The 26283-nt window shown below is 42.4% G+C and overlaps 3 protein-coding genes across 10 annotated transcripts in view; 2 read left to right on the plus strand and 1 right to left on the minus strand.

Moving 5' to 3' along the window:
* The window catches only part of BDP1 (BDP1 general transcription factor IIIB subunit), a 52348-nt gene extending 44029 nt beyond the window's left edge, over nt 1–8319 (minus strand). For 4 of the 6 annotated variants that reach the window (XM_030258470.4, XM_072922550.1, XM_030258469.4 and 1 more), the window contains exons 1-5: nt 8127–8319; nt 3477–4029; nt 2704–2810; nt 1774–1833; nt 1282–1422 (exon numbers count right to left, since the gene is read on the minus strand). In XM_030258470.4, coding sequence (XP_030114330.1) covers nt 1282–1422; nt 1774–1833; nt 2704–2810; nt 3477–4029; nt 8127–8311 — 1046 coding nt within the window. In that variant the 5' untranslated portion in view covers nt 8312–8319. The remainder of the gene's footprint in view (nt 1–1281; nt 1423–1773; nt 1834–2703; nt 2811–3476; nt 4030–8126) is intronic. The other 2 variants (XM_072922552.1, XM_030258471.4) reach the window with 1 other exon arrangement.
* A 530-nt stretch (nt 8320–8849) lies between these two features.
* Nucleotides 8850–12921, plus strand: SERF1A (small EDRK-rich factor 1A). The gene is given in 3 exon segments (NM_001245872.2): nt 8850–8950; nt 12129–12237; nt 12749–12921. Coding segments are annotated over 3 exon segments (189 nt in total). The 5' UTR covers nt 8850–8943; the 3' UTR covers nt 12822–12921.
* A 1962-nt stretch (nt 12922–14883) lies between these two features.
* On the plus strand, nt 14884–20261 carry SMN1 (survival of motor neuron 1, telomeric). Of its 3 annotated transcripts, XM_002195038.6 has the most exons (8): nt 14884–15004; nt 15080–15151; nt 15239–15376; nt 15707–15907; nt 16287–16433; nt 17413–17484; nt 18003–18113; nt 19010–20261. In XM_002195038.6, the coding sequence occupies exons 1-8, from the start codon at nt 14966–14968 to the stop codon at nt 19064–19066; spliced, it is 837 nt and encodes a 278-aa protein (XP_002195074.5). In that variant the 5' UTR covers nt 14884–14965; the 3' UTR covers nt 19067–20261. The 3 variants fall into 3 exon arrangements, with proteins under 3 accessions (XP_002195074.5, XP_072779017.1, XP_030113756.4); XM_072922916.1 differs by lacking the exon at nt 15707–15907 and having other exon boundaries at nt 19010–19457; XM_030257896.4 differs by lacking the exons at nt 14884–15004; nt 19010–20261 and having other exon boundaries at nt 15050–15151; nt 18003–18294.
* Nucleotides 20262–26283: the final 6022 nt, after the last annotated feature.

A 26283-nucleotide genomic window follows, 5' to 3' on the forward strand; every position in this document is an offset into this window, starting at 1 on the left:
AAGAAAACACAAGAAGACTCACCTCAAAATATTGCTAAGAAAACATAGAGTAGATGTTTATAAGACAGCTATTAATTTTTTTTTTCCACAAGTGAGCATTTCTAGTGTGTAATTAATTTTAATAATTACACCAACACATACTTTAATGGGAGAATGCAGCAAGAAAACACTACCCTATTCACCCTCTGTAAGTAAATTTGGGGTTTTGTGTTTTATAAGATATAATACAGATAGAAATAATTAAGTAGCTTAAAAAAAAAAAAAAAAGACTTTTTAACATCTGAGAAGTCTTATTTTGTAAAGCCATGACAGCCTCCCAATATCCTTCTACAATACTTTCAAATTCTTTTACCAGGCCATCTTTAAACCTTGGCCTACATTTTGTGTTAATGCCTTTGGGGAACACAGAAATTTTATAATCTACTTTTTAAACATCATATTCTAAGCAAAGTTACTGAAAACACTGCAGAAGAATAAAGCAGCAGCAGCAACAGGCAAGATGCAAAGCTGGAGCAAATCATAGTGATAACCAAATAACAGTAAGCAGATATATGTTAACTATGAGAAGCAAAAAAGTCAGCTAAACAGAAGACATTTAGCAGTCTGACAAATCTTCAGTGCTCATTTACAGTAATAAAATGTCACCTTCCTCTCCACCTCCTTCCTGTTTCCTAAGTCAGTGTAGCTCTCAACTCTCAAACATAAATACACGCATACTCATGCGTGTAGTCCTCTATTTACAAACTGAGCTGCAATGCAGTGTTGGGAAGGATGGATAAATATAATTGCCTGTACAATAGTACAGCCAGGATGAAACCAACCCCCCCTACTGGCTCGACAATGCCCTTACCTCCAGATACGTCCAAAAGCCAAATGGACTGTTCCATCTCAACCCCCAGAATGTATGGTTCATCCCACACCTGTAACCCTCCCCTGAAAGATCAAGTGTCTCTGACCCCATTGGCCCAAGTCTTGTTCCAGCCCACCTTGAAGCCCCCTGATAAGGGGTCTCTGAGGGGCCAGACGCCCTCTTGGAACTCCCCCCTCTTAGATCTTCCACCCTCTCCTAGAACTCCTTGTCTCTCCCCTCCCCCATCCCCTCAGGCCTTGCCACATGCTGCGTCTGGCAGCTCCAAGCAAGACCTTTCACCATCCCTAATAAACCTTATATTCTAAGAGCAACCTTCAGAGATCTCTCCTCTCCGTTCATCGAAGCCGTCCTGGAGCACAGCGCTCCCTACAATGCAGTATTGTCCATGAGTCAGACACAGAATTTGTCACCTTTCTTCATCCAGAATGATTGAACCATCTTCTGCTACTTTCACACGAGGAACGAGAAGTGGGCCATCCTGACTCTCTTCCCCATTCTCTTCTTCCTCCTCCTCCTCTTCTTCATGATCAGGAGTACTTTTCTCTTCCTGTCTACAATTTTTAAGACAGCACGCAAAAATACTGTTCAGTGTTTTGAATTGCTGCTCATTCAACAGACATTCAAAATTTAATGAACCACCCAGCAATGCAACACATCAAGAAATCGGTCCATATGTGAAGTTTGAAACCTGCTTTTCATTCTACTGTAAAATGGAAATATGCAAAACTTAACATTGGAAGCAATACCTGCCAAAACCATACCTGCCAGAACTGCAATTTTTATAAATTAGACTGTGATATTTGAACAGTAAAAAAATATACCTCCGTTGTTAGTATTATCACAGAAATGCAGGTTTTTTACACCAGAAAATGTTCTGACTATACTTCACCATCAAGACTTACTCTTTCATTTGACTCAGTGCAGAACTTCTTTCTGTTCTCTTTTCTTCTACCAATGAAGACCTAGAATGTCATAAAAAGCTAGAGATTATTGTTTGTACAGATATATTTCTGCTTTTTTCCATGAAACTGGCTTTTAGTGCATAACGGACAAAGAAACACAAAGCTTTTTTTTCAGTTCTTTGTATTACATCTAGATTGAGCTACACAACCACCACTGCTTAGTAAATTTTGCACTTTTTTGTACAAGCAAGGACAAAAAAAAGATATTTCAAGAAGAACTCATTGCATGGATACAGTAATGTGAGAGCATCTTACTTTTTACCTCCTTAGGGACTATTCAGTGTAAAAGAAAAAAGCAGGGAAGTGATAAACATCTAAGCACACAAACATTAAGAAGCAAGTGATAACAGATGACATCAGAAAGCTCATCTACTACTGAAAGACCAGAACTTGGATAACTGAACTTCTATTCATGTGATTGCTTTTGGTAGTTGCAGGAAAAAGGCTCTGCTCTGCTCTGTCTGTGGCAGTCTGTGCAGCCAGTTGCATTAGTGAAACATGTCAGTGGAACAGCATCAGCTACATTCATCCACGCGGAATGTAAACACCTCTAGGGTCTTGCAGTACATTTTGCACTTCAGCACCTAGAAGGAGACGTGCTTAGGTTCATGAGTCCACTGTGTCTGGTGTGCAATTATAACATCCCTAACAGCCACAACTAAAAATTTCACAGGAGGGAGTTAGGAAAAAAAAAAATCTACTAGTCTCTATTTCTGTAGAGATAAATCAACACTAGGGATAGATTCATGTTTGTCTAGAAGCTTTTGTTATCTCTGCAACAATACTGTATCTGTGCTAATACTCCATATTTAAGTATTATAGAGGTAAAAAGGTAATTTAACCTAAGAAGAGAGACAAAGTCATACTTACTTCATAGGATTGTTTTCTGGCAGATAGTATATTAAGTCTCTCATGGTCATTTTAGAACGATCTGGTGGAGAACGTCCTTCGATTACTGGAGGCCTGTGTTTCAACTTCTTCCACACAAACCAAAATTAAAACAAAAGAAAACAATAAACACTTATTTTCACCCTGAAAATATTTTCTATTTCACAAATTATTATTACTTTTGTTTATTTATGAAGTACCCCATTCATGGAATTTTGTTGTTCACACACACACACCACTCCCAAGAACCAAAACAAGATTATCTTAAAAGCATCCCTTTCTCAGAGAGAGCATTACAGACCCTTAAGACACTTACCCTTTTCAATACCTGGTACAAATAAGTTAAAAGTTATTCAAAATTACAGAACTCGGACAATGATCAACTTGAAAAATATCCCCAGACAAAAATCCCCAATCCAACCTTCTTGCAGCACACCTCCCTGCTGTATTACAAACAGTGAAACTTTCAAAACTGGAATGTTGACTACAAAATAAAACCAGGTGTCATGTCAAAAAGACTTGTGGTCTAATCAAAGGCAATTTAGGCAATTCCTTGTAAAATCTGTATTATTAGGGAACAAAGTGCTGCTACTGCTTATAAACAGAATAAACGAAGAATTATGACATATGACAGACTACTAGCAGTAAGCAGCTGACAATCATCAGAAAACACTACTGCAAAGAGATAATGTATACAGGGTGAATCAAATGTCTTGCCCTTCACAGATAAGCACTGCTCAACACAGAGGCCTTACCATCCGCTCTTTCTTCAGCTCTTCTTTAAGCATTTCTCTCAATTTCCGAGCCTTGAGGATCCGTTCACGGTCAGAACACGTTTGTTTGACTTTCTCAGGAGAAGGTTTCACAGGTAGCTTTTCCTCCTGTGTTTGTAATCTTTCCTGTGTTGGTCTCTCCTTAAGAGGAGAGGGTACACTCTTCTGCAAGCTAGAATAATTTTTCTGAGCAGCTACACCAACAGTTTGCTCTTTGTTCACAGACTTTTTTAGTGGTGAAAACTGTGGCACTTGTGGCACAGGTGTTTTCTTCTCAGGCAGCATAGGAGACTTCACAGAGCTTTCAACATTACTCTTTTCTGATGGGGAGGGATCCTTATGAAGTGAAGCAATACCATCAGAAGCCTGTGATGTTCGCCTCTGCGGTTTTGGTGCAGAACGCTGAGCACACGATGGTCCAGCTCTGGGTTTGACAAGATTTGGCATGGTGGAGATGCGTTTTCTTCTCTGTGTAAGCATCTCTGCAGGTTTACTAGCTTCCCCAGTGCCACTTGTATTGTCCGCCTTGTCATCACTGGAAAATTTAAGAAAGTATTCTGAAGTTCTTTACAGTGATAGATTTGTTGCTCTTACTTTCAAGATATGTTTATGGGCCAATCAGTATGAACACTAGGCTACAGGAAAGCAGTTATACACAAGAAGCCATGCTAGGACCAACATGTAGCTGGTACTTCCTCATCAAAGAATTAGCTCTATGAACTGACGTATTATTTTCTAATACTAATCACTGATCAACAAGCTTGCAACAATAACACATTCTCACACCCCACCTCTTTTTTTGGAAGGCTCTCTCCTTTCAGCTGAAAATACACCAGTACCATAAAGCTTTATAAAAAGTTACCCACATAACATAGGCGATATATTAAAAACACTTCAACAAAGCTGTATGTAACAGTGATTTGGTGAATTTTATTACAACAAAACTGAACATTCCTCTTATGCATTTGCAAGTAGGTGATATGTAAACTGTGACTTCCAGAAAAACTTCAGCAAACCACTGCTCATACTTAACACATCAATAGCTCTTAGCTTCCCTGAAAAACTTTGAATGTAAATACTTTTTCTATCACTTATGCAGAAATAATTTTCAAAGTGCAAGTAAAATTGCCAACCATTATGATCATCCCAAATCTGCTGACTCTACCAGTGTTCAGTTTCATGGCTGTTATTCAGAGTAAGACTGCAGTATAATTATAACTGAGTCATAAAGCGGGTTTTTAAAATTTTATATTGGAACTATACCTTGTTTCTGTACCTAAGGACAACCACAGCCATGGTTCACTTACACATTTTTTAAAAAGGTCAAAAGTAAATGCTTTCCAAGAAATATTAAAAAAGTATAAACACATGATCAAACTTTTCAAAATTCTCTCCAGCTATGTCTATGCCTATGACTCAGGAAAATGCTGCAGATGATGTATTTGCATTTAGCAGCCTCTGTTAAATGGCTGGATCAATTTGTCCCACACTGTGAGTTCATACACATTTTTAGTACAGAACACCTCTGGGCAGAGTTTAGAGGGCTTATTACATGCTGCCTATTTAGGTGTTTTGAATGAGATCCTTGCAAGTTCCACTCAACACCCACTGTTCTTTGTACAGCAGGAGACAATGGAAATTCTTAATTCACCTTCTCCATACCACCTATGGTATGTGGAGTTTTTAATCAGAGTGCAGCACTAGATTTCTGAACAGTTAAATAAAATTTAACAGAAACTATATTAAAAAATTATAATTCTCTTACAAAATTTTCACTTCCCTGATAATTAACAAAACTTATTCAGTATATAGAAAATAAAACAATGTAAAGTGACTGATGCTACAGACACAGACTTGAGCAGCTGTGAGTGAAGAGATCAGTGTCTGCCCCTCTACTTCCCCTCATGAAGAAGTTGTAGATTACAATGTGGTCTCCCCTGAATCTCCTCCAGGCTGAACAGACCAAGTGACTTCAGCCACTCCTCATCCGGCTTCACCTCAAGGCCCTTCACCACCTTTGCTGTCTCTCTTTGGATGCTCTCTAACAGCTCAATGATTTTCCTATACCCAAAACTGCCCCCAGCACTAAGGTGAGGCAGCCCCAGGACACAGGTCGCCCTTCTGGCTGCTAGGGCACTGCTGACTCGTGTTGAACTTGCCACTGACCAGGACCCTCAGGTCATTTTCCTCCAGTCATTTGTTCCCCAGTCTGTCCATACATTCAGGGTTGCCCCACCCTAGGTATAGAATCTGGCACTTTCCCTTTTTCAACTTCATATGCCCAGTGTTTGCCCAGCCCTCTTAATTTGTTGAGGTCTCCCTGCAGGGCCATTTTGTATCATGTCCAAACTTACTTAATATACCTTCGAAACCAGTGTCCAGTCATTTATGAAGCTGTTGAATAGCACAGGGCTGAGGATGGAGCCCTGTGGAACCCCACCAGTGACAGGTCACCAGTCTGATGTCACCCATTCATTGTAACCCAACCCTGTTGCTCACACATCACATGATGTGTTCATCCAGGTGCTGGATGTTTTGTCAAGAAGGAAGGATAGTGTGAGAGCCAATATGGAAAGTTCTACTGAAATCCAAAACGATTAGAGAAACTGGTTTCCCCAGGTCAGCTAGGTGGGCTACCCTGTTAGAAGGTTATATGGCAAAGACCTATTTTTAGACCATGAGAATAGATCAGAGTGCCTTTCAGAGTCACGCCAATACCTAGTTTTGAAACTTAAAATTATATTACACTGATGCACCTGTTAAATTACAAACACAAAAGTCTTTTACAAATCTGCTGAAACAGCAACAGTAGCACCTAAGTGAAAAATCGCAAAAATTTCTTCATTTTAAAAAAATCAGATAGCAAAAGATCCAGTAAGATGATCCCTGTAACATAAACATTTTATAAATAAAACTTGAAAGAATGGCATTCTTGAAACACAATGCAAAACAAGTAAAGATGTAAAATACCAGTTGAATAAAACACAGTATGGGTTTCCTAATGACGTGCCATGCCAACTAGTCTGACACCTGAATTTCCAGCCACTGAAACAGGAGACATTAACACTGTTTCATCATACTGTCATAATGGGCAACCTTCAACTAAAAGAATAAAAGGATTTATGAAAGACTCAAACCCAACTGTAGAAAAGAAGTGTGAATGTTGTTCTGAAGAACCATTATCAGATTAAGGACATGTCCTGAAACATTGATCTGTACCGCCTTTGGTGGGGACAGAGTTAACTTCCTTCACAGTAGCTCAGATGTTGCTGTTTCAGATTTGTGACACAACAGTGCTGACAGCACACCCATGTTTTCAGCTAATGCTGAGCAATGATCATGCAGCACCAGGGTTATTTCTCACAATGCAGCATGGCTGTCTACTCTGGGGATCAGCAAGAAACTGGGAGGGGGCACAGCCAGGACAGCTGATCTCAGAAGACTGAGGGCTATCCCACAACATATGGCATCATGCTCCTCAGTAAAAGCTAGGAGAAGAAGAAAGGAAGGACATTTGGAGTTATGGCATTTGTCTTCCCAAGTACCTGTTATGAGTGATGGATCCCTTCTTTCCTGGAGACAGTAAAACACCTGTGGGTAGTGGTGAATTAATCCCCAATTCTGCTTTGCTTATGTGCCCAGGTAATTGAACTGTCTTTATCATAACACATCTTTTCTTGCACTTTTGCCGTTTTGATTTTCTGCCCATCCCACCAGGCTGGGAGGGGCAGGGGTGTGGGGAAGCAAGCAATAAACTGTGCGGGGTATAGTAACCAGCCAGGCTTAACCTACAGCAGAGAGGTCCTCAGGGAGAGCCAGTCCTAAGGCCAACTTTACCATGTGCTTCCATCACAATAAAAAGCCCTTAAAAACCTTAAAAAATCGGCAAAAAAACCCCACAAAAAGACAGAAAGTCCTCCCTTCCCAATTCATAAAGAAATGAACACAAAAGATAAAATGCTGTTGGAATGCAAAATCAAACTCATCTGGTTACAAAGCACAAAGAATTTTTGCTGCACACAGCAAATCAGGGCTCCTGGCTGCTGTGGAGCTAGAAGTAAGGAGTGTCGGACCACACTGGGTCCCTCCTTTGCAGTCTTCACTTACAGAATCACAGTAGCAATTGAGCTGGAAAACACCTCGAGATCGTCGAGTCCAACCTATGACTCAAGATCACCTTGTCAACCAGACCACAGCACTACATGCCATGTCCAGTCTTTCCTTAAACACCTCTAAGGATGGTGACTGCACCACCTCCCTGGGCAGCCCAATGCAATGTTATTCCAAGCACCTGCTGCACAACGGCAGTGAAGAAACGGCGGTTTCCTAGTCTACGAACGTGCCGAACAACCTTGTCTGACAACCCTGGACACGCCGTCATCGGGCACCGACCGCACGCGTCTTGCGTCTTCCACGAGGTCTTCAAGCCGAGCCAGTGCCCTGTCATAGCACTGAAATACAGCCGGCGACGGGCCACGACAACGGGCGCTACGCAGAGCCACCGCCAGCTCCGGGGATCCGCCAGATCCGGGGATCCACCTGCACAGGCCCGTCCCGCTCCCGGGAATCCGCGGCCCAGTGCCGCCGGCGGCCCCACTCACTGCCCTGCCGGGCGAGCTCGGTGGGACTCACCTCTCTTCCCGCCGCGCGTCCGCCGATTCCGCCGCGGTCCCTGTTCCGTCCGCCGCCGGGGTGTCCGAACCTGGGGGTTCCGCCGGCTCAGGGTCCACCACGCCAGCGGCGGCGGCGGCGGCGGCGGCGGCCCTGCCCGGGGGGCGCACGTTGGGCCGCACGGTGAGACGGGCCCGCCGGAACATGGCGGCGGCTCCGGGAGAGGGGCGCGCCGGGCGCTCGCGGGAGAGGCGCCCGCCCGCGCAGCCGCCCGCGAGCTCGGCGGCGTCAGCAGCGCGCGGCGGCGATGGCCCGCGGATGCCGCGAGCCCGGCCGGCTCACGGCGTGCCGCCCCAGCGGCGCGCCCCGCAACGTCATCAGCGTGCACCCATCGCGAGATGAGGGGCGGGAGGCGGAGCCTCTACGGGGCAAGCAGTAACGGCGCCGTAGCCGCCTGTAAGGCCCCAGCAACTGCTCAGCCGCCTGTAAGGCCCCAGTTCAGCCGGCTCCCAGCAGCTGTCCAGGCGCCCGCTCTGCCCCCCAGCCCAGGCTGCCACACCACAGCCCCCGCACCTCTCCCGCACACTCGGGCCCGGCAGGACGCGCAGCACGAGCCTCGCAGTGCTCCTGCCCGAGGGGCGGGGTCAGCGGCGCGCGTTCCGCTGATTGGGCCGGGCGCGCGCGGCGCCGTGACATCAGCGGCCAGCGAGGAGTCATAAGGTGCGGCGGCGGCGGCAGCGCCCTAGAGAGCTCCGGCGGTAGGGGCGGAGGAGGTTCGAGTTTGGCTGGTGGTAGCGGTCGAAGGCGTAGCGGCGCTGCGCGGCCTCAGCGTCTCGCTATGACCCGTGAGTACCGGGGGGCTGTTTGGGGCCTGTCGAGTAGCGAAGTGGGCGGTAGGACTTGGGCCGCCCTCCTGGTCGGTTCCTGCTGTGGGGCGCGACGCTGAGGGCGGTCCGGCTGGGGGTCGTGCCTGGGCCGCGATCTGGAAGTCGGCCGCTGTGTGAGGCCAATGTTGCGTCCGGCTCTTTGCGGACTTGGCGTCCCACCAGCGAAATCTCGCCTGTAGCGATTGCGTGGGGAGGAGGCTTTTCCCCACGTCCTGCTGCCTTCCGAAGCTGGAGGTGAAAACATCCTCCTCCGCCTTCTGGTCAGTGGAGGCGGGACCGGGGGGAGAAATTAAGGTAATGATGGGCTGAAACAACAGCCGCACTTCATTTCAGTCCCGGCTGCCGCCCAGACTGAAAATAGAGGGCTTTAATATCCGTGCTGAACACTGAATACTATGCTGCTTAACCTGTGGTGGTTGAGACTGTTGTTGAAAGGGCAAGAGCACTCGCCACCGTGCTGGATGCTGACCAACAGCAGTGTTCTCACACCCGCTCTAAAATGGCGGAGAAGTGACCCGGGATGCTCCGGCTCCCCTGACTGCTGGGAGTGCTCCTGTGCCTTCTGCCTGTTATGTCTGGCAGTACAGAAAATCCCTGTGTTTAATTTTGGTTGTGCTTTCACATTAATTCGAAAAAACCCAATTTTGAGGCTGTGCTGTCACATTCATCTCGAAAATACACAGTTATGAGGGCACACTTGCTGCTGAAGTCCAGCTGAGGACCTGGAACATAAAGTTTGTGCATAGAACACAATAAAGAAGCGCATTTAGGATCCTTGATGGCGTTTTTCTTCTCGTGGAGTTGGAAGAGTGAGGACAGGTTGAAGTAAGGTCTGTGTTTTGCACAAGCAGGCCAAGATGGGGATCATTGAGAAGGAAGGTATAGAAATGTATAAGCAGGAAGAGTGTACTGCTCTTTTTATGGCAGTTCATGCTTGAATTTTAGGAAGCTGAATTGTCTTCTGTTGACAATTTCATGGAAGATTTAGCTTGATATTACAGAATGTAGGAAACACCAGTGGTTCCCTTGAAGGTAGGGACACTTATGCAGCATCCCAGATGAAGTAATGGGGCCAAATAGTCCTTGGCAATGTTTACTTGGAAGCACTGATGGTAGAAGTAAGCTTTTCTTCAGAGTTTTTGGTATTCTGTGGTTTGTGCATTATATATTGCTCAGCTTTTCTACCTTCTCTGCTTTGCTGTGCCACCTGCTTTTCAGTGGTAAAATTGAGTTCTGTTCCTAAATTTAAAACCTTACCATGTGTAAGGAAGAACTCTGCATAGCCCGTGCTCACTATTTGCTTGGAAAACAAGGAAAAAATCGGAGTTTAAGAGTGGAGATTAACTGCTCATAATGAAGTGTTTGTCGTTGAAGGTAATTCCGGCTTTAACAAACTGTTTTTATTTTGTTTCTGTTTTCTTCATGATAAAATAAGATATTTCTCATTTTTGGGTGGTTTTTGTTTTGGGGCTGTTGGTTTTGTTTGTTTTTGTTTGTTTGGGTTTTTTTAAGCACTGTATAAGAGTTCTTTCATTGCTCCCCAGTCCTTCATATAACGTTCTTGCCTCCTGAGCACCACAAAACTCAGGAGCCATTTATGGCCTGGAATGTGTCATCTGCTCATGAGTCATCAAGTTCTAATCAACACTAGTACTGCCAGAGACAGCAGGTCTGCTTCAGTCTCTGAACAAACAGCTGCCCTTCTTCTAAATGGACTTAGAGGACAGGATGCTAGTGAGGATCGCGAGTAGAAGTTCTCTTAGTTCTCTACCTTTTCCAAGAGGTAGTACTTAATGTCCTGTCACAGACAAAAGTTATCTTCCAATACAAGAGCAGCTTTTGGGAAGCAACAGTCATACAGGACTGTTTTTACTTGAGCTTCTGGCATGTCTTAACCAGGCAGTCCATAGGCTCTTGTGAAGAATGCACAAACCCCTGCTCCTGCAGAGTTCATCTTGTCTACTTGGTGACACGGCAGGTACCTTTGCTCAGAAAAGGTGTGGGTACAAAGTGGTGGATCATACCAGGAGGTTGTTGTTGTTTAAAAGTGACCTAGTCCTAAGAAGCATTTGTACACCAGAAATTACAGGCACCTCAAGACTGAGATCACTGGCTTTGAGACTGAAAGATGGCACAGTCAGTCTTAAAACTAATTTAGAGAGACTGAAAAGAGAGACAAAAAATTATGAAGAGAGGGAATTGTAATTTTTGAGTATAAAAGAATGTTATTGTGTTAGTTCAACAGAACAAATGATTATGTGTAGCATATCTGGAACACTGTCAGTCCAAAAGAACTAGAAGAAGTAGTACCAAGCCAGTGAACCAGGTCTGGCAGGTGCAAAATAGCAAAATAGAGTGAAGGAAGGGAATACTGAGGAGAGATTGCCAGCTAATGCAGAAGAGGTTGCAGTCTGTGGCCATTGCCTGGAAGACCCTAACTATTTAGATGGAGAGTCGATATTTGGATGTTGTGCCCTCGGGAACTTAGTGTGATCAAAGAGCTTGCATTCCTCTTGTTGGTAGTTGTGGGGAAAGCCTGAAGAAGTGTCTTCTCTGCTGACAGTTATGTGGGTTTGTGTCTTGCTATGCATAAAGAAGTAATGTTACTCTTCTCACTTTTGTTGGAAGTAATGCCACCACTACCCAGTTGCTAGGGCCCAGGCTTATGTTCTGTACTGTATTTCAAATTAAAAAAACCTTTTGAGGTCATCTCTTCAATAGTATTTGAGTGCAGTCAATTTCAATGCTGTTCTTTCAGTCTAAAAGTAATTTGTAAGGTATATTGAATGCTGGAATGTGTTTCAGAGTGGATGACTTGTCTTTGGATGATTTTGTCCAGCCTATTGGTGTGATGGTTTTCCTTCAGCCTTTTATGACAAACTACATTTTGTTTCTGTAAGGAATATTAGAATTTTGGTAATCTCTTAAACATGACATAGAATTGAAAAAGTAACAACTATGAGCCTTTAATTTCTCCTGTTGTACACTGGGAGAGGACACTGAGATAGAAGACATGGCCATACCAGCTCTATACATTATGCCAAACTGCACTGCCTTTATAACAGACTTTTATACAGGTACATTGTGTGGGAAAAAACAAATGGTAGTACTTGTTTAACTCTATATTATCTTGCAGGTGGGAACCAGCGTGAACTTGCTCGCCAAAAGAACCTGAAGAAAACTCAGGAGATCCACAAAGGCAAAAGGAAAGAAGATAGCTTGTCTGCTTCTCAGAGGAAACAGAGGTAAGGTCTAGAAAAATTGAGTAAATGTTTAGTCTGAAAAAGGAGAGAGGGACATAGGTGAGAAAGAATCCAGTGTCTTAGCTGACACAGCATTTGAATGCTTTGTTTTTATTCACTGGCTAATCACTTGCCAGAGCATAAACTGTGGATTAAATTTTGCTGTATCTGCTGTTAAACAGATGTATTTTTATTACCTCCTGTAAAGCTTTTTCATTTTTTTGACCAGCTTTTTGCCTACTGCAAACAGGAAAAAATTGTGTAATGCTTTCTTGAAGATATTTGATCCATTATATCCTTTACTTCTAAAATAAAAATAATTATATCAGGTCCACTAATCAAGTAAATTGTCTGCCTCATGGAATACATGCACTAAAAAAACAGGGTAATAAAAAACTGTTTGTGGCTGAGAAATTATTTTTTCCTTTTTCAGGTGGAGTTTACTAAAAGGAGGGAACTCTACTTATAAAAATTGTGAGCCAGTATCTGATATCCAACTGTTTTTTCTTCATAGGGATTCTGAAATCATGCAGCAAAAGCAAAAGGCAGCTAATGAAAGGAAGTCTCTGCAGGCAGGAGCAAAATGAGCCGCCGCTATGGAGAAGATAGAGTGCGCCAATGAAGCAGAAGGACCGTAGAAGATCATACATAAAATTGGCCATTAAATGAATAAATGTTTATTGTGCAGAGTTGTTCAACTAGCATTAGTTCAAGTATTTTCTGGTTACTATAGGCCTAGTTGTCTATAGTGCTCGTTCAAAACCGACTATACTCTTCTGCATGTCTGTGAATAAAAGTACCAAGCAATAGCTTTATTCTAGCTTTTGCTGCATTTGTTAGTTTTACTTAATGGTTCCAGTAACAGGATTTCTGAAGTTAGACGAGATTTGGTTACCCGAATTCTTGAAAGTACAGCTTCATTCAGAATAGAACACACTTGTAAAATGTGCTTCACCGTGTGGAGGTCTGAACTGTAAATCTCAAAATATTTTTACAATAAAATGTTGCATGAAGTACTGTCTAATCTGAAATGGTTATGCTTTATAATCAGTTGATTTCTAAGAAGTTACCAAGAACATAAGGAATGGATAATCCTGTGGAGGAATGCAGTATAAGAATGTAAATATAATATAAAGTATAAGTAAAGTTTATAAGAAATGCATATTATAAGCACTGTCACATGCAGTTCAAGTCTGCCCTATAGGAAAAATTGCCACTTGACTTGCAGATTTGCTGGTGTACAAAAGTGACTCAGTCAAGTCCTGATACTACCTTAAAGAAGCTGTAGGCTTGATGTTAAAAGCTGATGTTGAAATTGTTACACCACTAAAGTTATTTGAAAGTACTGCTTAAACCTGCCTCAGGAACTGTAAGTTAGTGTGGAAAAACTCAGCCCCTGCTTTACAGGCATGCTTGAGTATATTGTGTACTGAGCAGGGGAAACCTGTTGAGGAAACCTGTGGCTCCCTGTCTGACCATCCAGGAGCCACTCTGGCAGTCACATTCACACCACCTGTGCTGGGACTGAAGCCCCTTCACAGCTGTACCACTCACACTCAGATTCAGACTAGAATTCCTTACCATCTCAAGCCCAGGCTTCCATTAGCAGATTCTCAGACATCCTTATCTTTAATATAACTTAATTTTGTTGCAATAACAAGGTCACAGCTCCACCTGACGTCTTTGCAGAGGGGCCATAAACAAAGGAACCCTTGGCTTTTACACCCTGAGAGTCAAGGGGTGGGTCCTGGTTCATGCTGTGCCTCAGTTCCTCGTGCTGGTGCCACAGGTCCTTGTGCTCTTTGTTGTGCAGTGGGTTGGCCTCTAGCCTTGGGCTCCCACTGCAGCTGCACCTGGAGCTGCTTGTACTGATTGTGTTCCTCAGCAAATCATTCAGTCTCTTTTAGAGAAAGAGTTTGAAGCCTTTGCTTTTTAAACTGTGTTCTGTCTAAGTGCATTCATTCATTGGTAATAGGCCCTGGCATAGGTTGAGGAGAGCTGGAAGTAAATTGTAGCTGGTGCTGGCAGTAGTTGAGAAGTTAGGCAAATTCACAGAATCACTGAATTGTTAGGGTCGGAAGGGACCTGTAGAGATCATCCAGTTCAAGCCCTCTGCCAAGACAGGGACAGCTGGAGCACATGCTGCAGGAATGTACCCAAGTGAGGTTTGAATGTCTCGAGAGAGAGAGACTCCATCACTTCCCTGGGCAGCCTGTTCAAGTGCTCTGCCACCCACAATGTAAAGAAGTTCTCTGTCTTATTGAGGTGCAATTTCTTGTGTTTTGGTTTCCTTGCTTGTCCTATCGCTGAGCACACTGAAAAGAATCTGGCAAACCATCCTCTGGGCACCTGCCTTCGAGATAATTTGTGTGTTTTGATGAGATCCTCTCTCAGTCTGCTCTTCTCTGGACCAAACAGCCCCAACTCCTGCAGTCTCTGCTGATGAGATGCCCCAGACCCCAAATCATCTTTGTGACCATTTGCTGGACTCTTTCTAGTAGCTCCTTGTCGTTCCTGTACTGAGGAGCCCAGCACTGAACACAGCACAGCTCCCTCGCTCGCGTTATGGCAGGCTGGGTCGCGGCTCCCGCCGCGCAGCTCCCAGGGCGGGACTCCCGGCTGAGCAGGCGCGGGGCCCGCGCGGAGGGCGCGCACGGCCGCGCCCCTTCCGGCGGCGGAGCGGGGCCGGGCGTGCGCGTGCGCGTGCGCGGCGGGCGGGCGGGCGCGCGGCATGGCGGACGCGGTGCTGTTCCGGCGCGGCGCGGGCCAGGTGGGAGCGGCGGGGCGGGAGCGGGGCCGGGAGCGGGGCCTGGCCATGGCGCTAAAGGCTGTGTGCTCTCCCCAGAGCGACGACTCGGACATCTGGGACGACACGGCCCTCATCAAGGCGTACGACAAGGCGGTGGCCTCCTTCAAGGTAAGGGGCCGGCGCGGCCGTGGCTGGATGCTGGGGCTGAGGCCGCTGGTTTGGCACTTACTGGTTTTCTCCTTTCTCTTCCCTAAGAATGCCTTAAAGAATGGGGAGACCTCGGAACCTTCAGACAAGCAGGAGGAGAGCGTGGTGATAAAGAGAAAAATTAATAGAATGATCGGAAATAGAAACAAGTGCAATACCAAGTGCAATACAGCGCCTTTGAAACAGGTCGTCTCACTTGTAAATGCCAGTGGTGATTGTACTGCCTTTTTAAGCCCTACAGGATACAATTTAGTAAAATCTTGGTTTGGCCAACTTGCAAATACAACATGTTGTACTTCTGCACTCAGAAGTTGCTGCTTCATCACCTTGAGAGTAACATTTTGCAATGGTGGTGTAGGGCAATAACGTTATAAATTTCAGGTTACACAGAGGAATTTCAGTAAATACAAAGGAAATACTGTAGGTGGGATCTATCTTTCTGGACAAAATGTAGTTTAGGAAGCGGTTCTGTCCAGCCGTGTAGATATTTACATGCTTCTCTTGCTTCTGTTGCAGTGGAAGGTTGGTGACAGCTGCAGTGCTGTTTGGTCTGAGGATGGTCATTTGTATCTAGCAACTATTGCCTCCATCAACCAGAAGAGAGGCACATGTGTTGTCACTTACACAGGATATGGAAATCAGGAGAAGCAGAATTTGTCTGATCTACTTCCTCCATCCAGTGATGAAATAGTAAATGGGATGGGGCATTCTGGGGAGGTGAGGGACTTTTCCATTCTTCTGTAAAGAGTTGGGAAAGCGGGAGAATCAACTTCTTTTAGTATGTCTGATGGCACTGCTGGTGTTCAGAGTGAGAAGCGATGCACAATTCTGTTGTAAACAGATACAAGTTGATGGACAGAATGAAAGCATCCCTTCTCAAAGTCAGCGTGGAAGAAAGGGAGTAGACAACAACAAATTAATCAGTGAAAGAGTGTAGCTAAAGTGATAAGCTAAAAGATAAAGTTAGTCCTGTGTAGGACTGGGTGGGCTGGAGAGAGAGAAGGATGTGAATGGGACTTTCCAAACTTTTTCACACTAAAATTATTGTTGTAAACTCCTGTTTAGTGCATGCAATAAAAATGTCTTTGTCTTCTAGAATGAAAATGAGACTCCATATTCAACAGATGAAAGTGAAAAATCTTCTCAGTCACCTCGAAACAAAAACAACTGCACAAAAGCAAGATTTTCCCCTCAAAATTTGAGATTTTCCACACCACCACCACCAGCCCCAGGCTTAAGAAGGGTAAAATCAATTAATTGAAATAATTGATGTACAATTGCTAAGCATGATATTACTGTGAATCCTGAGACAATGTGATGATATTTATCATTGTCTAGAATTCAATTAACAGCATTTTGAGAATGGGTGTACATATATGCATGTCAGTATCTGTTGGTCTGCCATTTTGGAATTATCTGGCCACAGTATAGTCCTTCTGCAGTGCTGCTGTCTAGTGAGGAGAACCTTCTGGTCTGTAGCTAACATTGGCTTTTCAATTGCCTTTTATCTTAAAAGGGGGATATTGTTGCCTGCGTTATGGTGTTGTGATTAATGACAGTGCTGTTGATGTTTTAAGATTTTGCATTTTCTAGCCAATTGGTATGTTTCACTTCAGAAGACATTGAAGGCATTAAAGGTGATGTCCACATGTCATAGAGCCTCTCAGCTGTAGCTGCTCTCTTGAATTAGGGGTGAATGGGGTATCGATACACTCTTCAGTTTTCCAGTTGTGTAGGAGTCTAAATAATAGTGCAGTTGTTTTCTGAAACACAGCATTATGCTTTTTAAATGTTACTGTTTGTGCAAGATTTCTTTATAAGGTTTTATTTTATCTTTTTTTCTGTTTTGTCAGTAGATTTGTATCAGATTTTTATACAAGGAAATTCACTAGCACAATGGAATTTAGTCAACTTTTGCCCCATCTGCACAGGAGCAGGGAAATTATCTGTTCATCTGTGTGAATATTTGATCTATTTCTTCCTGTTGAGAGTGTGACCATTGACTTCCACTTAGGAAAGCCTTTTAAAAATGTTTGTATTAACCAGAGCCCTGTTTCATCAGTGTTTACCTCAGTAACATGAGTAATCTTAAGCTGTACTTCTCAAGTTATGGAATGTGCCTCAGATATATTTCATTATTATGTACATGTCTTTTAAGTAAAATGCTAATACCCCAAATTCCCTTTTAATTTATAATTTTCCACTTTTTTTTTTCCATGTAGTCTGGATCAAAATTCAAGGCACCTCCATCATTTTTATCTTGCTGGCCCCCTCCCTTCCCAGCAGGACCACCAGTAAGTGACAGAAGAACAGGGAAGATGAGTATTGGTGATCTCAGGTTTTCTCACTGAATGTGCTCACTGCCTGTGTTTTTAGAATACATTTGTTCTGTTTGCCTGTATTTTTCACGTATTTGTTTAGCACATTCAGTTCCAAATATTATGATAATCTAACATACAAGGTCTGATTTGCACTCATTTCTGTGACAGTGAAGCTGTTGGTAAGAATACCAAGGGATAAATTATTTGAAGAAACGACACTTTAAAGTTAACAGCATTTCACTGAAGAAGATAGTATTTTCCCCTAGTAATGCTTTTTGTGTACAGTACCCCTGTGAAGCTACAGGAGTCGTGTTTTCCTAGGCTTTGGAAATTACATGTATTCAGGAAACATCGTCTCTGATTCCTATTCAGAGTACAAACTGAGGATATGTTCATATTTTTCAGTTATAAGTTTTAATCTTTTAGAATTAGTTGCTCTCTAATCTGGGAAACACCCTATTGAAACAGACATTTCCTTTGTGATTCCTTAGTTAATTCCTCCTCCACCACCCATGAGGCCAGACTCTGCTGAGGACGATGAAGCATTGGGGAGCATGTTGATAGCCTGGTACATGAGTGGTTACCACACTGGATATTACCTGGTATGTGCTGCTGTAGTTTTGAAGTGTCTTGGTAATTTTGCACTGCTATTGGTGCTCCTGTTTGCAGCAAGAAGCCATACAGGGAGGGCTGCTTTTTAGGCGTCTTACTCTGATTTACAGTCACTACATTAAGGGTGTTTTGTATTGTGTAAATACTGATTTGAGTAGAATTCACGTGAGCCAGCATATATATATGTGTGTGTATATATATATATATATATATATATTTTTATATATATATATTTAGTTGATGTTTTACTACTTTGTTTGACTGGAGGGGTCCTGTCAGGTATTTTATAGCCAGTGTTTTACAGCCATTCTAAAACAACTAATTCTGTCTTTGTCGACAAGTGGAGTAAATACAATTACTTTTCAATAGTCTTCTATGTATTTTCTTTCAGTATAAGTGGTAGTATCACATTTAAGATCAGATTTGTCACTTTTGCAGATTGTTCATCAGTAATTGTTCCATGTCATTGTGAAGGTTCAGTAGAAACTGTCAACATTGTTGTGAAAATTTGTGACTTGTATTATTGATTCATATTTTCATCTGTGCACTTAGAAAGAAAATGATGTGATGAACTCTTTGCACTGAGGAAGTAGGAAAGAGAGTATTTTGTGCTTCAGATTACGTATAATGTGGATTGCTTTAAGTTACTTTCAGTTGAACAAGTATATATTTGAAATTACTTTGTATAGCCTCTGATTATAAAGAGGACATGTAGTTGGGCTTTTATTATTTCTAAACTGCCCATTCTGATTTCCAAAGAAAATTTAAAACTGTTTGTGTTTTGTAGAGGACTGAAAAACATTGTCCAGAAATGATTTTGTTCTGCGACTAAAGCTTTTATTTGCATGCTGGCCAAACCAAGATTTTACTAAATTGTATCCTGTAGGGTTTAAAACAAAGCCGAATGGAAGCAGCGTTGGAGAGACAAACACATGCAAAGTAACCACATATCTACCATTGTTCTGAAGGGTTGTAAGTATTGCAGCTTTGTGGTAAATGAAGATACAGTCAAGTTTTGAACTCCTTTCAGAAACCTCTTGGCTTTGGGACTTCCACCCACTCTTATAGCTCTCTGAAAAGGCGACTTCTGCCAGTAGTAATCCCTTCTTTGCAGCTGTGGAATTGTATTTTTGTAGCTAGAATGAAGGAAAGTATTCATTGCTCTGATGAGAGTTTTATGTACAGCATCTGTCTACATAACAATTAACAGTGAGGTTTACTTGAATTATTAATGGTTCATAGTGGGCTATTCTGGGAACAAAAACTTGTAAGTGAAATGCATTTGTTTAATCTGCATTTTCTTACAACAGCTAAACGTTGTTTTCAGGAGAAATTCAGTTTGTTAATGTTGAGCAGTTCTGTTCTCAGTACTTCAGTACCTGTGCTTTTATTTGAAAAACTTCGTCCAGAATTCTCCAGTGTATTGTTCACTTCCTTATAAAAGAAAATTATAGTCTCCTAGGAAATTGCTTTCTGATTTTCTGTGACAACATGTAATTTCTGGGTAATTGAGTAATTCTTTGTGTGTTTAAAATGAAAAAGCTTTTTTGTAATAATTTTTGCTTCCTTTTTAAAGCCAGGTACAAATCTTTTCCACTGAGAGGTGTTTATCACTTATGTATTGGTGGTTGATGGTGAAGAAATTAATTTTATCAAGACAATTAGTCAAAACATTTTCTTAACACTGAGTTGTCTCTGTTAACAAATAAATAACATCAGACTAGTAATTAAATGTGCATTAAAATGAGCCATTTCTTAAGGACCTCTAATCAAATGTGTTTCAAAAGCACTGCATCAACAGAATACTTTCACTTCGCTGAAGCAATTTCAAGTTTTCTCAACACATTATAGATTTAACTCTTTTGACCCCATGTGATAGATTTCATATAGCTCAACATGTTTTGCATTCCTCAGACTTTCTGTCTGAATGGCAGCATCAGAGCAATTGATTATGGAATCCTCTTAGGAGAGACCTATGGCAGCAATGTGTTTTACAGTCGCCACTGGTGGCACTAACATGGGAAACAGTCGTAGGAGGGACATCTTACAGGTCTGATTAGAATCATGAAATATGACAGCTTTTTTCAGGAAGGCTATTGTCTTGTTTCAAATGTGTTAATAAAGTTCTACTTCTTAAACCTTGAGTTTAGGGATTTAATTTGTTTTGGGGTTGTCTTTGTTTTGAGCTTCCATAGGCATTTCTTGGCTGGATGAATAGCTGAAATACAGCAGAGATCCTTGATGTGTTGGATTTTTCTGAGTACCATTACTGAAAGTAAATTAGGGAAGGCCTGTGGAAAGGTAAGTATGGATGTAGGTTTCAGGCCTTACAATATAGGGCTGAATTTTACTCTACTTTTAGCAGAGGCTGTAGCCACAAAACCAGGCAGTAATTTCGTTAATGGTTTGCTTTTCAGTGAAATACAGCATGAACTTTACTGCATTCGCTTCCTTTTCCTACTGTGGTCATGTGTCAAAAATCAGTTTTCCCACAAGTAATTGAGCAAAAAAAGACTTACTCATAACTTACCTAAGCTACTTTGAAGGCTTGCTTTTTTTTTTTTTTGCTTTTTTTTTTTAATTATCTAGGTGATGTAAATTAAGACTGATTGCAGTGAGGCAAAGGTTCTAAATCATCTTTCAAATCTGAAGGGGCAGAACTGCTGTCTGCTTCAATCAGTTGTGTTGATGTCTGGCATTGTTAGAAAAAGAGGCCTTCATCAGTTTTAAACACGAGTAAAATCTAGCATACAATTTTACTGCAGTTCTGACTTCAGTAAAGGGGCTTGTATTTTAAACAGGATTTGTGTAACTGATTTAATGGCAAGCAAAACAACTGCATAGAATGTTAATAGAAGGGTGCATAAGAAAGAGGCAAATTATTCACACACGAGAGCTGACCACACTTGAGAACTCCCAACAACAACTGACCACTACCAGGATATGTGACTTGGAAAGGTCCCTTCTCCCATCCCCATTGAAGATGTGAGATGGTATAGAATAATCTGGGACTCCTAGTCATGTCCTCTCCTGGCTGCTGGAAAAATTAACTCTCCTGTCTAGAACCAGGACAATATTTATTTGCAATGGAGATGTATAGTTAAGAATACAAGAAGACAAGGAAAAAAAACCCAAATCCTAACACTTTTAAACTTTTCTAGGCTTGAAAATTTGGTGAAAAGGACAAAACCATTGCCAAGGTAATTTTAAAAGTCCTACACTATAGATCTTTCATCATGATACTAGACATTTTAAGGGCCTCTGTATAAAGGAGCCAACCCACCCTTGCTATTGTTGCAGGACCAGACAATCAAGGAACAGTGATGAAAAGCAGCCATTACTGCTGCTCTTCCTGTGATCTGATGTATGAACATGTGGATAATGGCCGCTTCTTTTAAAGCAGACACATTACCAAGTATTGCAAAGAAATTTCTTTAACATAGTGATTTGCTAACAGAGTTTTCCAAGCTTTTGGAAACCTCTATAGTTTGCTACTTTCACTGCAAAATCAAACAGGCATCAATAACAATTTAAATATGCTCCAAAGGTATGTGAAACATGAACAAATAAACAGTGAAGCTGAGGCATGGTACATTAAAAATTTAAAAAAAAGTGTTGCTATTAGGTTGAAAAAAATAGAACTTTGAACTCTACACATTTGAGCGTTGTGATACTCAGAGCGAGGAGACTGCTAAAAGATACTTTAGCAAGCAATGCCTAGTAGACTAAGATAAGGTGTGTTTACAAGTGTTCAAATACCACTTACAGAGCAAAGCAAATAAAACACCCACTTGTGCAGCCACTGGAGGTCAGACATGAGATCAGCTCTGCAGAGATAGAGATACTAAGCATAACAGTCTCCATCAGGCCTGAGTACCATCATGTGAGCTTTCCAGCCTTGCCTTATGGTCTCTCTACGTACAAGATGTGACTCCTGTAATTAAGTCACTATACTGAAATCTATGTCAAAACTAAAGGAAGATACTATGACAGACTTGGCATTTGTTTACAGAAAAAAAACATTTTCCCTGGCCTATGATACTTAAAACTACATGATAGTTTTAAGACTACACTGGAAAATAATTACATTTGAAAAACATTTTGGAAATAGAGAGTTTTAACAGCTAGGGCATATAACTAGCTCTCATAACTAGCAACAAAATTAGGAAGCTCTATTTTAAGTCAGTCTATTTTTCCACTGCTTATTTTTCATGTAATTTCCACTGATTTGTAGAAGGGGAGCTAAGAAGGCATTTCAATAAAGGTCTCAGCAAAGTCTAGTATGTAAGCAGGCTAAATACACTTTGAAAAGCAAAGATTTATTTTGGGCTGTGTATAGAACAAACAGAAGTGAAGTAATACCTATTAAAAATGACAATTTGCAATTGTAAAGTATACAAAGAGAAGATTAATTTATCCTGAAGCAGCGCCTTCTCTACTCAGACACTTAATTTGAAATTCTCTCCTTTTAACTCACCTACATCTAACAGGCTGTCATCCTGCAGTCACAGGATAAATGGGAAGCATCTGAGGTACAGCAAACGCAGATACTGCTAAACCATCAGTTTGGCTGCAGACTTTATTCTTTTATCCTTGCAGGAGGGATGAGCTCCTTCAGATTAAGAGGAACAATTTTATGTTGCAGAGAGATGACCTTTCCTGTTGAAGATTAAACAAACATATATATCCTGAATAGTGTGCCAAAGAGTGATGGCAACAGATCCAAGTAAAAAAATCCATTAAAGTTTACATTTTGGGCAATAGGTTACTATCTGCTTTCCTTTCTCAGGTCTGCCTCTGCTGTTGTTGATTCTGTAACTCAAGAAGCTTATAAAGGTCATCAACAGAAAAGGCAAATTACATCTCCAGAGAGGGTGTAAGAAGCCTCATGAGTGCTCCAGAGACACAAAAAATTTTCTGTTGACAAGCTCAAGGCACCCAGAGAAAAGGAGGAAGAGGGGGAACAGGGTAGAAATAAAGGGTAATCCTCCCTTCTCAAAATCCAATCTGTTTCAACCTTCCCTTGTTCCCTATAAACCTGTCCTTTTTGCAGGTGGACAGTGTTTGATTTTCAGAGGTGCTGAACACCTCTGATTCTAGCTGAGGACAGCCATTCATGTCATTCAGCTCTTCCCTCTCAGAAGGACCTAAACATAGGCTCTTTCTCACATCTGCTTTGTTACTCTCCTAGTAACACCAGACAAATAAGTAAGTGTCCAGGTAAATGCTTTCTCCTTTCTAAAAACATATCCTCCTTGCCACTCTGCTCTGGCTTTCACCTCAGACAGGGCTAGGGCAATTTCATTTCAATTTCCTTGTCACAGCTTTTGCAAAAGTCAGTCTCATTTTTCAGCTGCATTACTCTCCTAATGGAAAGCCAAGACAAGATTTTAGCTAGGACCCGGACTATATTGAACCTCTGTCCCACCTGCATTGGAAAGTGGATCTTTTACTTGTCTTACATTCATATAGCTAACCAGCTTGGTTCAAGCTTATGTAAAACACCTGACTTTAGTAAGAACAGTGGCTTCCACATGGACTTTGGCAAGCCAAGTTTTTTTAAAAAAGGCTGGTCAGACTCCTCCATCCTCAAAGACGCTCAAGATGAGATCGCCTTTGCAATCAAAGATACTCGATTAGTTAGGAAGGCATTGACCTGCTACCACATTCTCAAAAGCAGGGACAGAACTGGATTGCAAGCATCTTGGGCTTACTGGAAAACAAAACAAAATCTGGGGCTGGGAGTGGACTCAGGCATACCTGAACTCCTTTCTCAGGAGTTTAGTAGGTAAGCAGGTCCTTTCTGCCCTTCATGTCTCAGTGTCTCCCTGATAAACGTTGTCTGAAGCTCCCATTCTGACCATGACAGAAAGCATCATTCAAACAACAGCCGCTTTTAATAAAGAAAACAAAAGGCTCAAAACCTCTGGCAAATGAAGTGGGCAAAATAAAATCAGACAGGCTGGGTAAAAAAAGAAAATGTCTGAGAATAGATAAACTAATTTTAACCTTCTTTCAGACAGCAGGAGCAAAAAAGTCCAGGAAGAGAGCTTGCAGAGCCATCTGCTAACCAGGCTGTAAAGGAGCCTTTCCAAAGGGACAGTACAATTGCAGAGGATTTGAAGTGACATTCTCTGGAAAAATTTTATTAATGTCTACTGCAGATGAATTTGGGAGATTTCCCTTGTGTAAATCAGAAAAGGGAAGAGCATATAGGAGAATGTAAATCCAAAATCAAAGCAGTTATGGCTCAGTAAAGAAAATATATTGCAAATTTTTCAAGAGCAGTCTGCACCTCTAGGGTAAATAAAGAGGCATTGTATCTGTTACAGACTAATAAGCAGGAAAAATATAATTATGTGACTAAAAACCCACAACTGATCCACATCTTAAACAGTGCATTTGAAAGAAGTCCCCTCAAGTGAAAAAAATACTGCATAAGAACAAGAAAAGGTGGAGGCAACACAGCAAGAATGATAAAGTAGAACAGATTTTGCCTGAGGACTGAGTTGCCTGTATTCTTCATCATGAGGATGAGAGCATTTATGGAGGATACAGTGCATTGCCTAATGATGCATGAAAATAAAACGTGTACTCATTCAAGTGCTATAATAGACTTGTGCCATTCTATAAATCAACAATCCCTCCCAGCTTTGCTTTGAATTACCTGTAAAGAAAAGAACAGCTCCGGCAAGTAAATCAGGGTTTGTTCCTCTATGTTCTTCTAGCCATGTCTCAAAGGACTGCATCCTGCACATTGTACCTCTAAGTGTCTCTGCTGGGTTCTTGAACTTCTGAATATGGACATCATACTTTGAAATATTACCCATACTTTTTCCCAGAACAAATTCACAAGTAATGCGACCTGGGGCTCAGAGGTCTGTCCAACCCCCAGCTGCCACTGCTGTTGGTGTCTTGATAGCGCTGAGCTGTCGGGCTCAGCCTATCTGGGTCCCTCAGGATAGCTCCCAGCTGCAGGCAACTTAGCAAGCAACTCTGGAGTGATTTCAGCTCTGGTAAATTCAGCTCTTAGTGATTTCAGCTCGGTGCTCGCCAGTTCCTTAGGCAGATGCAGGGAGATGGAGAGAGAAGTCTGTATGCGGTCCCACAGTGGTGTCCTTTAATTTCAGCTCCTGTGACGGGGGCAGTGACAGTTCTGCCAAACTGGGCAGAGATGGGGGTTGATATAGGGTACAGGGGTGAAACTGTCCAATGGCCAGGGCTGAGGAGAATACGACCTGTAGCCTTACAGAGAGATAACCGGGGTCTGAATGTGGAACAGGGGCTTCTTTGGTCCAGTCATCATGACTATGCATTTCTTATCTTAGGCAAGTGACCACCAGGGCCTTGCAGGGCCTCTGTCTGCTACACACAAGGAGGATAGAATTTCTTGCTGTTCACATGGGGGTACATCTGATCATCATGATAAATAAAACTAACCCACAGCAAAAACATTGCACACTAAATTGAACAAGGCTATGTGAAAAAAAGCAGAAGTTGCCATTTCTGTCAAAGACCTATGATATGTATAGGACAAAAGGGAGACTTTATCATACTCATTTCTCATGGTAGGGTTTTAACTCTTCTGCAGTAATTTATGGACTTCCTGGAATTCTGTCTCCATGTATTTGCCTAACATGATGTCGTGGTTTGACACGGAAAAAGAATTTTTTCGGAAGGAAGAGGTCAATCCAGTCAGGGGTCAGGTTTGGATACTGACACTTGGGGTGACCAATTGAAGGTGGACACCCCTCTGAGAACACAGAGGGGTTAAAAGCGGAATTCCCAGGAGAACTCGCTCTCTTTGGTTCCAGTCATTGGAGAGTGCAGACCTCCCCTGCCCAGCCCGGGCTGGGTGGGGGAGGGGAGCCATGCGGCCTGCAGAGGTAGGCCAGGGGATGAAGGATCGGAACCGAGCTGGGCCAGCTCCTGCGGATGGAAGGGTGGAGAACATCTGGGATGTTTTTGTTTCCCCCCCCCCATCTTAGAGGGAAAAGAGAGAGCCTGCAGACACCTGGGAGTTTGCCAGCAGAGGAGAAGGAGAAGGGGGCGGAAGATGCCCAGCGTGGGAGATGGGAGATGGAGTCCTGGGCTGAGATTTCAGTGTCTGGGGAATCCGTGAATTTTAACCCTTTCCTGGGAAATGAAGGCTTTGTGAAA

The sequence above is a fragment of the Taeniopygia guttata genome, chromosome Z (assembly GCF_048771995.1).
Source record: "Taeniopygia guttata chromosome Z, bTaeGut7.mat, whole genome shotgun sequence".
Lineage (NCBI taxonomy): Eukaryota > Metazoa > Chordata > Aves > Passeriformes > Estrildidae > Taeniopygia > Taeniopygia guttata.